The sequence below is a fragment of the Capra hircus genome, chromosome 25, assembly GCF_001704415.2.
Source record: "Capra hircus breed San Clemente chromosome 25, ASM170441v1, whole genome shotgun sequence".
Lineage (NCBI taxonomy): Eukaryota > Metazoa > Chordata > Mammalia > Artiodactyla > Bovidae > Capra > Capra hircus.
Window position 1 is genome coordinate 41327807 of NC_030832.1, and position 14433 is coordinate 41342239.

Here is a 14433-nt window from a genome sequence, read left to right on the forward strand (position 1 = left end):
TTTCCAGGCAAGAGCACTGGAGTCTGACGAACAGTCAATTGACACAAGATGAAGTTTATTTATTAAGTCTATCCTAGGGGAAGTGTAGAGTTTTAGGACCTCAGAGGAAGAAATAACTGAAAATAAAATGTCTAAGGAAGGGTCAAGAAATGGAAACAGTAAGTGGAACCAGTAGGATAAACATTGAAAACTGCCAAGGAAATTACACTTAAAGATGTTTCCAGACTATGTGATAATCCCGTTGAAGGACATGGAGCTGCCCTGCTCTCTATGACTTTTCCTGGGTCCCCATCCAAATACTGGTCTTCCAGGTCTGAATCCCAGAGAGCCATAGATTACTCTGTAATTGCTGCTGCACGTCCATCCTCCTCCTGCCATAGATGAGCTGTTACCTGTGTGGTTGATTTTAGCCCCAGTCAGTTGGGAAGCTCTTTAAAACTGCTGGTTTCCTATGGCTGCAATCCCATTTATTCTGGTTCTACCAGCTTCTTGTAGAAAGGTAAGTGTTAGTCACTCAGTCATGTCCGACTCTTTGTGACCCCATGGACTGTAGCCCAACCAGGCTCCATGGAATTCTCCAGGCAAGAATCCTGGAGTGGGTTGCCATTCCCTTCTCCAGGGGATCTTCCCCACCCAGGGATGCAACCTGGGTATCTTGCGTTGCAGGCGGATTCTTTACTGTCTGAACCACCAGGGGGCTCAGAATTAGCTGCTTGGCACACTGCCCCTGGCTGCTCGCATGCCAAGTTGCTTCAGTCATGTCTGACTCTTTGGGACCCCGTGGAACATAGCCCACCAGGCTCGCCTGTCCATGAGATTCTCCAGAGAACACTGGAGTGGGTTGCCATTTCCTCCTCCAGGGATCTTCCCGACCTAGGTTTCAAACTCGCGTCTCTTATGTCTCCTGCATTGGCAGGTGGATTCTTTACCACTGGTGCCTGGAAAGCTCTGGAGAAAGGAAACTAACATTGAACCCCTGCTGAGGGCCTCACACTTTTGCTTTACGGGCCTCACACTTTTGCTTTACGTTGTCTGGACTGTAAGCTATAATTCAAAGTGACGGGACGTGGAGGGCATCTTCTTAAGAGTGTACTGATGGATATGAGTCATTTTGGGTCTGGAGACTTGCATCCAATCAGACATGTACTCTTCCCTCTAAGTGATCTGATCTTTACTCCAGGTCGGCTGCTGGACATTCTACATACCAAGGGGCAAAGGGGCTATGTGGTTTTCTTGGAGAGCTTGGAATTTTACTACCCAGAATTATACAAACTGGTGACTGGGAAAGAACCTACTCGGAGGTTCTCCACCATTGTGGGTAAGTGGCTTTGCCATCAGCATCCCACCTGTGGTAGGAGGGGTGTATGTGTGTGTGTGTGTGTGTCCAGTGGTGGGGTAGTTGGCAGGTTATGATGCTGTGATATCAGGATGGTGCCCTGGTGGCACTTGTGAACTGTCAACCACTTATTTCTGCCCGATGATGAAAGGTAGGTGACAGTGGGACAAACAATCAGGAGCCCAGAGGAGTGGGTGTTCGCTGAGCTTCCCCCTAGGAATGTTGGTGGGTGGAGAGAAACTAACACTCCCCTCTGGATCTTGCCCTTACCTGGTCTGCTTTCTTGCCAGCATCGCGTGGACCAGAGCCCATGCTCTTCTTGTCTTAATTCTCCTTCCCAAATATTCTCGAGTCAGCCTTTTCTCCATATACACCACTACCCTAGTCAAGACCCTTACAAACCCTATCAACCCTTTATATCCATTCCTTCACTGCTCCAGTGATTTCTCTACTCCCCATGTTGCCCTCCCCCACTTAAAACCATTCAGTGGCTTTCCAGTGTTTCCATTTAAAGACCCAGGTGCGGCCCACAGGGACCCTGCATGGCCCAGCCCCTGACGATACGCCCAATCTCAACTTTTCTGCCTTTCTGTCTCTAAGCTCCAGCCACTGGGGTCTTCCTTCAGTTTCTGAAATGTACCAGGCCCCTCCTGCCTTCTCTTAGGACCTTGGCAATGTTGTCCAGCCTTCCCAGAATGTGTTTTCTCTCCTCAAGACTTCAGCTCGTCCATCAAGAGCGTTCTCTAACACTTCGGTCCATTCCGCTGGTCTGGTCCCCCTGTTACACACTCTCATGGACCCCTATACTTTGTGAAACCCTCTCAGTCTGTAGTTATATTTGTTTGTGATCATTTGCTTTTTTTTTAACGTCTATCTCCCTTGCCAGACATAAGCTCTCCCGAGACCAAGGCTGTCTCACTCACCCTGAATCCCCAGTGCCCAGTAGGTAGTAAACGCTCAGCAGAACGTTAGGGAGTGAGTGAGTGAACTTATGACCGCGGCCCCACACCTGGAACCCCTTCTCACCCTCCCCAGTCCTCAGGCCTGACTGAGTGCCCCTCTCCACAGTGGAGGAGGGCCACGAGGGCCTCACGCATTTCCTCATGAACGAGGTCATCAAGCTGCAGCAGCAGATGAAGGCCAAGGACCTGCAGCGGTGCGAGCTGCTGGCCAAGTCGCGGCAGCTGGAGGACGAGAAGAAGCAGCTGACGCTGACGCGGGTGGAGCTGCTGACCTTCCAGGAGCGGTACTACAAGATGAAGGAGGAGCGGGACAGCTACAACGACGAGCTGGTCAAGGTCAAGGACGACAACTACAACCTGGCCATGCGCTACGCCCAGCTCAGCGAGGAGAAAAACATGGCGGTCATGCGGAGCCGAGACCTGCAGCTCGAGGTGAGGGGCGCGCGGCGGGACCCCCGGCGCCCTCTGAGCGCAGGTGAAGCCCTGGGCAAAGACCACCAGGCTGGCCAGTGCACGGTGTAACGCCTGCCCAGGCGAGGGAGCCCGAAGGCCGCTGTGGGCATGCGCGTGCCTACCCAGCGAGGCTTAGCGCGCACAGTTTAGCCCCGCCCCGCCCGCACGCGCATGTCTGCACATTCCCACGCGGACCTGCTGGCTGGGACTTCCTGCTCCAGAGCCCGTGGAGCCACTGTGCGCATGCGCAAGCATGCACGTGTGCAGACGTGCACGCCTGGATCCGGTGGGGCTTCCCTCTTGCTCCAGAACCCGGACCCACCAGGTGCGTGTACCAGACATGCTGCACACGTGCCCTGAATCACACTGGGGGGAAGGTGGCGGACCCAGGGATCTGCCCACCTCAGTGGCCCTTAGGAATCATCAAGGATACGATCACAGCACCTGTCCTCTGGAGTCGTGAAGTCCTTGAGGCGAGGGCTCTCCCCTTCACAGCTGTATCTCTGCATAGATAGGCGTGACACAGTGGAATATCAGTGAACAACCAAGTGATGAACGTTGTTAATAAGTTTACCTCCAAAAGGGAGACGGAGAAGGGAATTGGCTTAACTCATTCATTCCTTTTATTTATTGTGCACTGCCTTGCTACCAGGCTCTTTTCCAGGAATACATAACTCACGACCAAAGCCCTGCTGTCAGGGAGCTCACATTCTAATCAGAAAACAAATACATCAATACCTGGTAGTAATCAGTGCTATTGAAAAGAAGGAGAGAAGAATTTGGGGATAGTAAGTGAGGGAATCCTATTTTAAATAGGATGGTCAGGACGCGTACCTGAGAAGGGGACACAGGAGCAGAGATCTGATGAAAGGGAGGGAATCAGTCATGCAAGTCTGGGGGGCGGGGAGCAGAGAGTGAGTGCAAAGACCCCAGGTAGGTGCATGCTTGGTATTTTTGAGAAACAGCAGGAGAGCCGCAAGGCTGGAGCCAGATGAGCAAGCAGCTTGAAGAGATGGCAAGGGTCCAGATCATGGGGGCTTGGTAAGAACTTTAGAATTTATTCCAGGAGTGATGGAAGCCACTGAAGGATTGAGAGCTGGGAGTGACAACTGATTTATATCTAGAAGGATCGCTCTGTCTGCTGGGCGGAAAATAGACTCTTGGCATATTTATTAAGCACCTGCCGTGTGTAAGGCACGGTGCTAAGCACTGTGAGGGACATAGGGATAAATAACCTGATTTCTGCCCAGGTCCCTTACAGTTTAGTTGAAGCAGACAGATCAGTAAGCAGTCCACTGGAGTTCAGGGGAACTGAGTCAGTGGCATAGCAGGCAAAGAGCATCAGCATGTGGGTCCTTTGGATTCGAGTGCCAGACCTGCTTCTGGCTTTACTGCTTGATTGGTTCTTCGCCTTGGTTTCCGCATTTGTAAATGGCAGTTACATGAAAATGAAGATAAAACCTACGCCCTAGGATTGCTCAGTACTGAAACATAAGTCTTTGTCAAAATGGCTGACCCAGTAGTACCCACTTCGTGTCTACTCGAATGGACCTAGAACAGGGCCACTTAGGTTCATCTTCCAAGATGGTGAGGATTTTTTATTTTATTTTTTGCATGACCAGGAGGAAAGGTTTCCATGTTGTTTTTATCTAGGATTTGAGGATGTGGTCGAGATTTAGAACTTGCTCTCTCTTAGGACTGTTTTTATGTTTTCCTGACTATAGAGGAATGGCGAGAAAGCATCTCAGAACTTAAAAGAACTTTTCTCTTTGGTTGAAAGAATATCTGGCCAGCTGAGTCCTAGGCCATTTCTCAGGCCACAGGGGTGCAGCTAGGGTCCCCTCCTGGCTAAAGCCACCACCCTCTACCTGCTGGGTTTCTAGAGGTGTTCTCCCCAAAAGCCTAGAACTGAGAAAGGACACTCGCCCCTTGGAGATCTCTGCCTTGTTGCATGTAAAAGCAGTCTTCTTACTAGGGGTTCGGCCAACGATGATCCCTTTGGGGAAGCAAACAAACACAGTCACAGGGGTTTAAGTCTTCTCCTGACACTCACTTCTTGAGGGTGAAGCTCAGCACATCACCAGTTGTCAAAGTCCCAAGAATAGTAACTGCCTCCTCCAGGAAGGCCGCTTTTCTTACACTAAGTCTGGGCAGGTCCTTTAGGCCAAACATCCTGCCAACCTGCAGTCCCATGAGTCTCAAGCTGTTCTTTTACAGTGGTGCCATTTTTTCAAATAAAATCTTGGATGAAACCCACAAGGCCAAATCACGTGCAGGCAGAGGTGCGCTGGGGCGTGAAGTCAAGATAGAGCCCAAATTCCCCCCCCCCCATCTCTGCCCCCTTCTGAAACACTAGGGTTCTTCAGGAATCTTGTCTTTTGAGGATCAGAGTTAGTAAACCTATCAGAAAAGACATTTAAAATGGAAAGGGTGCCTCAGGGAAACACCAGCTTGGGAACTTCTCATCCTAACCTGTAACCTGTTCCACCTGCATGAAGATTGCCCGAGGTTTTCTGAGGACCAAAGCTGCCCAAGCACTGTTCTGAACTAACAGACCAGGACCTCTTCCTCAGCAAGGAGGGAGTGGTTGTTTCACTGAAGGAGTACCTTTGAGCTCTTCTGGCCACCAGCTGGAGGAGGAGAGAGGGGCAGAACACGGCTCTTGCCGGAAGTCCAGCAAGCTGTGGGGAGGCAGTCCCTTTCCTGAATGTTTCCCTGCAACCTCGCTCTCCCCTTGGCCCCCCGGGGGTGTTTCAGATAGACCAGCTAAAGCATCGGCTGAACAAGATGGAGGAGGAATGCAAGCTGGAGAGGAACCAGTCGCTGAAACTGAAGAACGACATTGAGAACCGGCCCAAGAAGGAGCAGGTCCTGGAGCTGGAGCGGGAGAACGAGATGCTGAAGACCAAGATCCAGGAGCTGCAGTCCATCATCCAGGTGAGGGCGGGGGCCGCACGCCCGCCGGGGCGCCCCCTGCCGGCCGTGGGGAGCTCACTGCATGCCCGCCGGGGCGCCCCTTGCCGGCTGCGGGGCCGCGGGGAGCTCACCGCATGCCCGCCGGGGCGTCCCTTGCCGGCTGCTGGGCCGTGGGGAGCTCACTGCATGCCCGCCGGGGCGCCCCTTGCTGGCCGCGGGGAGCTCACTGCATGCCCGCCGGGGCGCCCCTTGCTGGCCGCGGGACCGCAGGGAACTCATGTCATCATCCTTGGGCACCTTAGTTCCTCCTCTGTCAGCAGGGGTGACCGCACCACCCACTTCTCAGACATTACGTGAGGTAACACTGTGACGTTGCTTCCTTGGTTGAATCATTTCACGAAAATCAGTGTACTGGGCGCTATGAGGAAAGTACTTCGGGGAAAACCTTCTTGCCTTAAAGATTCCAAGAAACTCAGCTCTCAGCTGTGAGGGATTTGTTAAAGCTTCGAGGGCCTCCCCTTCTTTATCATCACAGAGTCATCTGTGGGTACAGAGGAAAAACATCCGCAGATCCATGTGCAGGGGAGGAAGGAGGGCACCCGCGCCCTCCCCTAGAAAGAATGATGCCCCCCAGGATCATTGCCGGCTGGTGTGGAAGGCCCTGGTTCAGAGCAGAGACTGGGTCCCGGTTTAATCAGAGCAGATTAATTGATGTTTCAGGGGAGGCATCTGCAAGGCAAATCAGCCCCATATTTGTTGTCACCTGTGAAATGTTCGGAGAAGCTACACAACTGCCTCTCTGGGCTCTGATAAGAGCCGGGGCAGAACAATAGGCATCGGGATGTTTCTGAGCAGAAGTGGGTTTTATGCTTCTTTCCAGGTGATAAAATTCATAAGTAATAAGCCGCTTAAGGGCCCCAAGAGACAGCGACTCTTGCCCCTGCTTCCCTGGCACAAAGCCTTCCGCTCGCTGCGTGTCTGTCACTGGCGCTTCTGTCTGCCGCCTTCCTGGGCCTCCTTGCTCCCTGCCCCGCAACCCCAGCCCCGTTAAACGTTTCCCCACACACGCACACCACCCCTCACCCACCCAGGCCGGGAAGCGCAGCCTGCCAGACTCCGACAAGGCCATCCTGGACATCCTGGAGCACGACCGCAAGGAGGCCCTGGAGGACCGGCAGGAGCTCGTCAACAAGATCTACAACCTGCAGGAGGAGGTCCGCCAGGCGGAGGAGCTGAGGGACAAGGTGGGCCTTGGACGGCCGGGGCTGCCGCTCGGCGGGGGCCCGGGGCTGGGTGTCCGGGGCTGTCTGTGGAGCCTCTGGGCCCCCACTCTCTCCCAGGACCAGGTCTGCGTCCTGGTGTGAGTCCCTGTGTGCCAGCACCCTGCCGTCACTGGTCGACCGTTCTAAGTGTCCGCGTGGCACTGGCCTTGCCCCCTGCCTGACTGCTGCGGCCACGGGAGGGCACACTCAGTGTCCACCCTGACCCCACTCCCCCCGCACATAGTAGGCCTGCCGCAGGTCGCAGCTGGTGGCTGGCCTGTTACCACAGTCCCTTCGCGTCAGAGCGCTGACTCTCGGAAGGCCAGGCGCCGTGGGGAGGGGCAGGCCGGCCCTGGGAAGCCGCGGCTGGCAGCCGGCCGTCGGGCCTGGTTGGTCGCTGGCTTGATGCGCGCATTCTCTCTCCTGTGCTCACAGTACCTGGAGGAGAAGGAGGACCTGGAGCTGAAGTGCTCCACGCTGGGGAAGGACTGCGAGATGTACAAGCACCGCATGAACACCGTGATGCTGCAGCTCGAGGAGGTGGAGCGGGAGCGGGACCAGGTACCGGGCGGCTGGCCCAGGCTCCCGGCCGTGGGGGCAGCGGGGTGTTGCCGGGGTGACGCCGTCAGCTCTGCGGGAACCACCTAGGACCCCACCTTCCTACTTTCCTTCCAAAAGTGAATCCCGTCCCGGCTGTGTCACTGGTGTTTAAAAAGCAGGGCTGGGGCCTGAATGCGACGCCAGTGTCCTGGGCCTCGAAGCCAGATGGCCAGGTCCAGGCCCTGTCCCTCTGCAGACGTGTGGCTGCACGCTGCCCCTGCCTGGAAGCCTCAGTGCTCCCCTCTGTGAAGTGGGAATAAAATAGCCGCACCTCCTCGTAGGGTAGCGGGTGGGCTCTGCCTTCGACCTCTTAGCCCAGAAGTGGGCGCACAGCTGGGGTGAACTCACGAGGGGCTGTAACACGTGCAGAGGACTGTAGCAGTGGAAATGCCCACGTGTCAGATTCAGGGAGAGGGCCGGAGACGCTGTGGCTGACAAGTGGGCTGGGAGGGCAGGCGTCCTGGGTCTGATTTGGGGGGGATCGGGGGGCGGGGTGGGGAAGAACCCAGCGACCTTGTCCTACGCCTCCCGGCAGGCCTTCCACTCCCGGGACGAAGCGCAGACCCAGTACTCCCAGTGCCTGATCGAAAAGGACAAGTACCGGAAGCAGATCCGGGAGCTGGAGGAGAAGAATGACGAGATGCGCATCGAGCTGGTGCGGCGGGAGGCCTGCATCGTCAACCTGGAGAGCAAGCTGCGGCGCCTCTCCAAGGACAGCGGCACCCTCGAGCAGGTGGGCTGGGGCGGGCCCCCCACCCCCGCAGAGCACAGCCGTCCCGACCACCGAGCGCCCACCCGAGCCCGTGAACCCTTGGGTGTCTGTGTTGTGATGAACAGACCAGACCGCTCACTTTTTTTTTTTTAGCTTTTTATTTTGTGTTGGAGTTTAGCCAGTTAGCAATGCTGTGATCGTTTCTGGTAAACAGTGAAGGGACTCAGCCGTACATATCCATGAGTCCCTTCTCCCCACAAAACTCCCCTCCCGTCCCACTGCCTCGTGACACTGAGCGGAGCCCCACGTGCACACGAGAGCGTGAATGCGCGTGTGAAAGCTAGACGAGGCGGGACGGGCGCCTGGCCTGGCCACCTGCCGGCTGGCCGGGGGTCTCGGGCAAGTCACTTCCAAGTTAGACCTGCAGCTGCCTCTCGGTTCGCCTCCCACTGGGTTTCCTTAAACCCACGTGGGCGGGCATTGGGTTTAAGACGCCTGGCTCCCATTAGTCACTAGGGCCCATAAAGAAAGCATCACTTATCTCGATGAGAAGTTCAAGTGCATGACACAGCAGGGCCCCAGGCGCTCAGAAGTGAGCGACGCCCATGCACGCAGGTGGACTGGCTCTCAGGGCTGCGGGCTCTGCAGGTCCTGAGCCGCTGCCTTCCGTGCCGTGTCCCCTTTAGCCCGCAGGACCGCCCTTCCAGGACGGTGAGGTCACTGTCTCCCTTCCCCAAGGGTGGAACTGGACACAAGCAGTTAGCTTGCCCAAGGGCATCACTAGCCAGTGACCCGGGGAACCAGGATAAGACCCTCCACCCCTCACCCTTTGCCCAGAGGACTCAGGTCTGATGCTGGAGGCAAATTCAGGAACATGACTTTTCAGCACAAATGCTGTAAATGATGAGTTGAACGGGTGCTGTGAGTGCCAGGGGAGGAGGCCCCCATTCTGTCCGGGTCCCAGGACAGACTCCCTACAGCAGGGGCGGGCCTGGGGCCTCCACTGGGGATGTTGTCCCTGAACTTCAGTGGCCAAGTTCCGTCCCCCTTCTGGGGTGGAAGCGTCAATTCCTTGGCTAGGCGATCGGGGCCCCCCATCGTGGAAACCAGGAGCCTCCGGGTTAATGTCTCCTTTTTGAGCATTTCTCACAGTTTATAATTATGGGGAAGTTCTGTGTAGGCCCCTCTCTGTGTCCAACACGTAGCACAGTGCCAGGCATGGCTGCACCCTTTGGGAAACATTTATGAACCAACTGTGATGTCACCAGGCTAGACGAGGGAAGATGGGGCGGTATTCCAGGCCACAGGGACACCACGAGCAGAGGCCTGGGTGTGTGACACCCATGGCCTGTGGTTGGGCAGGCCGCAGTGAGCAATTCCGTCATCCTCGAGTGGCCGGCAGGGACAGGCGGGAGGTGGGCAGGAGCGGGGAGCGGGGAGCAGCAGGGAGCAGGGTGGGCCTGTCTGCTAAGGAGCTCGGTTGGGAGTTTTTCCTGGACCGTGAAGGATCTGGGGCTGGGAGGAAAGGCCAGGAGCTTTGTGTTTGGAAGCAGCGTGGCTTGAGGGTGTTACGTGGCGTTGGGGGATCAACCTCAAGGTACTTAATACTCGGCAGCTCAGCCTCGGATCACGGATGCAACTCTCTTAGGACAGTAGCCCTCTTATCGAGGTTCAGTCACTCATCGGTACTTCCTGTGCTTGCAGCTGAGGCACAGGAGGAGGACACGGGGGATCTGGTGGTGGCCGAGGGGCCAGCGGCCGCGGCCAGCAGGGAGGCGATCCCTTCACTGCTGTGAAGAAGGCCAGGGCCTGGTGGGTGGGAGATGAGGCGGGCAGGGCTTGAGAGGAGGAGAGAGGAGGGAGGATGACAGAGCTTGGCCTCGAGTGGACACAGGGTTCAGGAAGGAGGGGCAGCCCCCGCCCTCCGCCCGGAGCTCCAAGCTTGGCGCCGGGGGAGGTGAGCGGTGGCGCCGTTCGCAGAGCCGTCTCCCCGTGCGGTGGCCGCTCTGGGCGCTCGTGACGGGTGCGGCCTCTCCTCGGCTCCAGAGTCTGCCCAGGAACCTGCCAGTAACCATCATCTCTCGGAGCTTCGGGGACACCAGCCCCAGGACCAACGGTCAGGAGGCCGATGACTCTTCCACCTCGGAGGACTCTCCCGAGGACAACCGCTACTTCCTGCCCTACCACCCGCCCAAGCGCCGGATGAACCTGAAGGGCATCCAGGTGCCTGCACACAGCGCGGCGGGCGGGGAGCCGGGGCCCTCTGCAGGCGGGCGGGTCTCAGACCCCCAGCGCACCCGGGCCTGGGAACCAAAGTCGCACCAGCTTGTGCTTTTTGCCTGTTTTTTCACCAATTCTCTCTTACGATTGTGGTGGAAGTTAAGAGAGAGAAGGGAGAGAGTGAAATAAGCATGCTCTCCAAATTCACTTGTTTATTCAACAAATGGGTATCGAGTGCCTGTCGCGAGTTTATTGACGTGACTGGCTGGTGATGGCAGCTGGTGGCAGAGCACGCGTCCTCCCTGCCTTGCTCTGTGTGCAGTGCAGCCCGTCAGCTGAGGAAGGAAGGAATGTGAGTGAGCAAGTGAGTGAGCGAGCAAGTAAATGCGTGAGAGAATGAGTGAGTGAGCGAGTGAGCAAGTGAATGAGTGAGCAAGGGAGTGACTGAGTGAGCGAGCAGGTGAGTGAGAGCATCTCCACGTGGCCCGCCTGTGCTCTGCCCTGCCCAGTTCACACCCGGGGAGCAGGGCGGCTCGAGCAGCACCTCCAAGGCAGCCTGGCACTGCTGGCACCTTGCCCTTCCCTGAGAAGTCCCCCGAGCCGAGCGCCGGGTTCTGGCCCGCTTCGCAGCGCCGCCCAGTCCACTGCACTCCCGGCTGTGGGAGGGTCCGAGCCACATGGCACCGCCTCCCGCCTGGGCGGTGTGTGAACCAGCAGCTGTCTGCTCGGGGCCGGGGAGCCAGAGCCGTGAACACGGGCGTCCCGCGCCTCCCGCGGTCCTGGCGGCCGCGTGACGAGGGCGACGTGGCCTCGCCTCAGTTTATGTCTTCGCTCAGCGCGGGTGACACACGGGCCTTGTTTGATTCGCATCCTCTGCCTTTCCCTCCGCTCCGTCTCTTTCAGCTGCAGAGAGCCAAGTCCCCCATCAGCCTGAAGCGAGCTTCAGACTTTCAAGGTTAGCGAGACGCCTGGATCCCTGTCCTGACTGTCACGCGGACTCTCGGTCCATCTGTCTCCCCATCGTGGGCATCAGTCCTGCGAGGTTAACCCGCGAGAGGCTCGGGGTCCCCGGGGCCCGGGGTGGCGGGGTGTCCAGATGGTCATTACTGTTCGCTGTCGGTGGAGGGGGCCGGAGCCCCCACCACGGAAACATCACATCTGAGGCCCCCTCCCACGGGTCCGCCTGGAGCCCCTGAACTTGGCACCTAGTGCTGCTGGCTGGTCAGCCAGAGGACTGCTCCTGCCCACACAGTCCCTGGCGTGGGAGGCTCCCAGCTCTCCTGTAAGCCCCTGGTTTTCTGAGACACACCGTCCTCAGACTCCCCCCTCACACACCCTCGGCGGTCCGCGTAGACTCTTCCAGAGCTCAAGGCCTCGGGCGGGGCCATCCGTGAGGAGGTGGACTGCCTCTCTGACGGCTGCGAGAGTCGTTACAGGAGAGTCAGAGGAGGACTCGTCTAGAAGGGGGCGGGTAGACAGAGGGGCCGGGGAGGGGGAGAGTGAGGCCGCTGGGCACGGCCCCCGGGTCGGAGCTGGAGGCAGACACCCCCTGCCTCCCAGGGGCAGAGCCGACGGTGCCAGAAGCCCAGGGGCCCGCAGAGGCTCGTGGCCAGGCCCAGGTTCACGGACTTCATCCCCCTGAGGAGAGGAGGGGAGCCGGGGGGTGTGGAGCTGGGTCAGGCCTGGCGGGAGCTGGGAAAGGGAGCCCCGAGCTGGGGGTCGTGCCAGCTGTGGTCGGGACCCCATCCAGGAGGAGCCTGCAGGAACCAGACAGGGTGCTCATGCCGAGAAGCAGGAAAGGGCTGCAGGAGGGACGGAGCCCTGCCAGCTGCCTGGGGTGGGGTCTGGGCAGGAACACTGATGGGGCTGCATGTGTGCGGCGACTACACACGCGTGCACACACACACAACAGGGCGTGGGGCCACCCCTGGTGTGAGACGGGGGCCAGACGGGGTGTGCGGAAGACCTCGGACAGCCCCAAAGGAGGGCGGGGCCCGGGGGCCTCGCTGAAGGCGGCCCCCGACTCCCAACAGCCTGGCTCTCCGTAGGCCTGGTTAGGGGGACAGTCGGGCCTGTGCTGGTGTCGGGGTGTCCAGGCAGGCAAGTTTCCGCCCCAGGTCCTGCTGATTCATGCTGAGCACCCAAGGGGATGCCCACCTCAGTCCCCAGGACAAAGGGCATTGTCCTGCCTCAACGAGGCCACCCCAGACCTAGCTGCGGGCTCTTCCCTCCAGGGGGAGGGGTGAGGAGGCCACCTCCTACCACCCCCCACCGGAAGACGTGCTCCCCAGATGGGCCGGCCCCCAGGGCGCAGAGCTCTCACAGCCTCACCTCTCCTTCCTCCCCGCCTTCCCCCCGCACCCCCTGCTCGGCCCGCTGAGGACAGGGAGGGGACAAGAAGAGGACCTCATGGACGCCAGCCCCAGCTCCTCCCGCTCCCTGCCCATCACCAACTCCTTCCCCAAGATGGTAAGTGAGGGCTCCACCCACCGCAGCCCCCCTTCCGGCCCAGGACATGGCCCAAGCCCCCCCAGCCCCCGCCACCCTGGCCCCCAGCTGGCCTCACCCGCTCCGTGGGTCCAGCCCTGCCTCTTTGCCTCTCCCGGGCCTGCGGCCCAGGCCTCCTTGTGTTTATTTAAAGACATTTCCCGGCCTCATGATGTATTTACAGCTTCTTGCTGCCTCCTTTCCCAATTTAACACTCGGTAGGAGGAAGAGACGGGCCTCCACGGGGCTGTGGCGCATTGCACGGGCAGCTGAAGACCCCGCCACCGCCCTTCAGCCCCTGGCGACTCCGGCAGCCGGAGTGGGGTGGCCGGCGGGGCTGCAGCAGCTGGAGCCGCCCACGGCAGGGCAGGGCCAGCCGGGCACCCCCGCACCTCCTTCCAGCCCACCCGGGAGAGGCAGGCAGGGTCCCCGCACCAGGCAGTGTCACCGCCACCCCCCGCCCCACCCCCCTGCCCCCCACCCAGGGCCAGGCAGCAGAAGGCCTGCCATTAGAAATTCTAACCCCGAGGGGAAGCCCTGGGAAGCTTGTCAGCTCAGCTTCCAAAATCAGGCCCTAGGAGAGGCAGAGATTTGATAATGAATGACTCCTGTCTGAGTGCGGCTCCGGGAGGTGAAATCCAAGGCTCTTATTTCAGGCATCCCTTGCCAGGAGCCCGCGGGCCTCGTCCCACAGGGACCCTGCAGCAGCAGCCGCGCTGTTCTGCAAGGGCATCCGTGGCCCCCACCCCCACCCCACTGGGCCCAGAGGTCTCCCTGGGCACGCGCAGGTGCCCACGGCCGGGCAGCCCTGGGGGCAGAGCGTGTGGTGGGCGCACACAGGGCACCCCCGTTGGATTCCTACCGCCTCCCCTGTCCCACTCCCCCGGCGAGCAGATGGACACACAGATGGACACCAGGCCCCGTGGCTCTACCTGCCCCAGGCTGAGCACAAGCCTTCTGCAGCCAAGGTCGCCGCTGAGACCCGGCTTGCCGGCCCACACTGCCTGCGTAGCCTCTGAGTTAGATTTAGTCCCCATGTATTTATTTATGCCTGCCGAGGCACAGCCTATGAATACCCAGCTCATCCGTAACGCGTTGGCATGTGTGTGTTTGAAGCAGCCCCATCGGAGCCGTTCCAGCATCATGTCAATCACGGCTGAGCCCCCAGGAAATGACTCCATCGTCAGACGGTACAAAGAAGACGCGCCTCATCGGAGGTGGGCGACAGGCCGAGGGAGCTGGTGGGGCTTTTTCCCGGCGCTGGCTGACTCAGCAGCCCTCCAGGGAAGCTAGAAACCAGGGCGGGAGGGTACCCGTTTTACAGATGAGCAACCTGAGGCCCCAGGAAGGGAGATGGCTTCCCCAGGGTCACCCTTGCAGCCAGCAAATGATGAGACCTACGCTGCTTTGCCCCCTGCTACCCAGAAATCAGATGTCTCCATCCCGTGGTTCCAGAGCGTGGCTTTTTCTGCCCAGAGAGGGAGA

At 58.8% G+C, this 14433-nt stretch overlaps 1 protein-coding gene across 3 annotated transcripts in view; it reads left to right on the plus strand.

Moving 5' to 3' along the window:
* CARD11 (caspase recruitment domain family member 11) overlaps positions 1-14433 on the plus strand; it is a 104844-nt gene that overhangs the window by 75322 nt on the left and 15089 nt on the right. For 2 of the 3 annotated variants that reach the window (XM_018040866.1, XM_018040867.1), the window contains exons 4-13: positions 1181-1318; positions 2405-2730; positions 5509-5688; positions 6759-6911; positions 7365-7490; positions 8065-8262; positions 10288-10464; positions 11365-11416; positions 12848-12930; positions 14065-14165. In XM_018040866.1, coding sequence (XP_017896355.1) covers positions 1181-1318; positions 2405-2730; positions 5509-5688; positions 6759-6911; positions 7365-7490; positions 8065-8262; positions 10288-10464; positions 11365-11416; positions 12848-12930; positions 14065-14165 — 1534 coding nt within the window. The remainder of the gene's footprint in view (positions 1-1180; positions 1319-2404; positions 2731-5508; positions 5689-6758; positions 6912-7364; positions 7491-8064; positions 8263-10287; positions 10465-11364; positions 11417-12847; positions 12931-14064; positions 14166-14433) is intronic. The other variant, XM_018040869.1, reaches the window with a different exon arrangement.